The following is a 1,004-nucleotide window of genomic DNA, read 5'->3' on the forward strand; positions in this document are numbered from 1 at the left end:
AGGGCTAGGGCTGGGCCCAGGGTAAAAGCTGTGAAGGAAGGCATGTTGTGGCAGTTTTGTGTTCCCCCTGGGATGCCCGCCACCCCTGCCCCCTGCCCTCTGTCACCCCCCAGCTTTGAAATCAGCGGCGAGGAGCCTCTCCCTGGAACCACCCTGCGACCCCTGCCCACCTCCCTGTCACCCCCTGCCCTGCCCATCACCCCGTGTCACCCCCTGCCCGTCACTCCGTGTCACCTCCTGCCCAGTTCCTGTCACCCCCCGTGACCCCAAGCCTCCACAGGTGCCTCCCATGTAGCTTATGGCACTGCAGTGTCACTCCCCAGGTGCCCCCCCCTTCCCCAGTGCCACCCTGTGTCCTCAGCCACGTCACCTGCCCTGTCACCTGTGTCACCCCTGACCCGCTTCCCGTTAAGTGTCCCCAGGTCCCCACAAATTACCCCCTGCTAACTCCCGGCGTCCCTTCATCCCCTTCCCCGCTTCCTGCCCTCGTGCCCCCTTGACCCCTTGTCTGTCTGGGGCTTTTGGGGGGCTTGGGGATGACCCCCCCACCTTGTTGCCTCCCCTCTGCAGCCATCGTGCTGGCCATGGGCAAGGAGGGCGTCCACGGCGGCTGCGTCAACAAGAAATGTTATGAGATGGCCAATCACCTGCGGCGCAGCCAGTACTGAGCGGGCTGGGGGCCACCCCCGGACCCCCAGGGACCAGCAGAAGCCGCCAGGGACCAGCAGGACCCCGTCCCCCACCCCCCTGCCCGCCCCCAATCCCCGCTGCCGGCAGCAATAAAGTGCCCTCGTGGGGAAGTCGCTGTGTTTCGGGGTGCCGGGGTGCGGCTCTGTCCTCCGCCCAGGGTGGAGGCCACGCCGGATAACCGGGTCCAAGGGTGCTGCCGTGCCCCGGGGGGACAAAGTCCACGCTGGGGCGGGGGTGACGCCTCAGCACACGCCCCACACCGCCCCCCCCCCCCCCCCCCCCCAACGCCCCGGAGGCAAGGCTGGGGGGGAGGG

At 68.4% G+C, this 1,004-nt stretch overlaps 1 protein-coding gene across 1 annotated transcript in view; it reads left to right on the plus strand.

Moving 5' to 3' along the window:
- PFN1 (profilin 1) overlaps positions 1–800 on the plus strand; it is a 3,293-nt gene extending 2,493 nt beyond the window's left edge. Inside the window, exon 3 of the mRNA XM_041413305.1 lies at positions 571–800. Within this exon, the coding sequence (XP_041269239.1) occupies positions 571–668 (98 nt within the window). The 3' untranslated portion in view covers positions 669–800. The remainder of the gene's footprint in view (positions 1–570) is intronic.
- Positions 801–1,004: the final 204 nt, after the last annotated feature.

Source organism: Onychostruthus taczanowskii, unplaced genomic scaffold, assembly GCF_017590055.1.
Source record: "Onychostruthus taczanowskii isolate IOZ18803 unplaced genomic scaffold, ASM1759005v1 scaffold401, whole genome shotgun sequence".
Lineage (NCBI taxonomy): Eukaryota > Metazoa > Chordata > Aves > Passeriformes > Passeridae > Onychostruthus > Onychostruthus taczanowskii.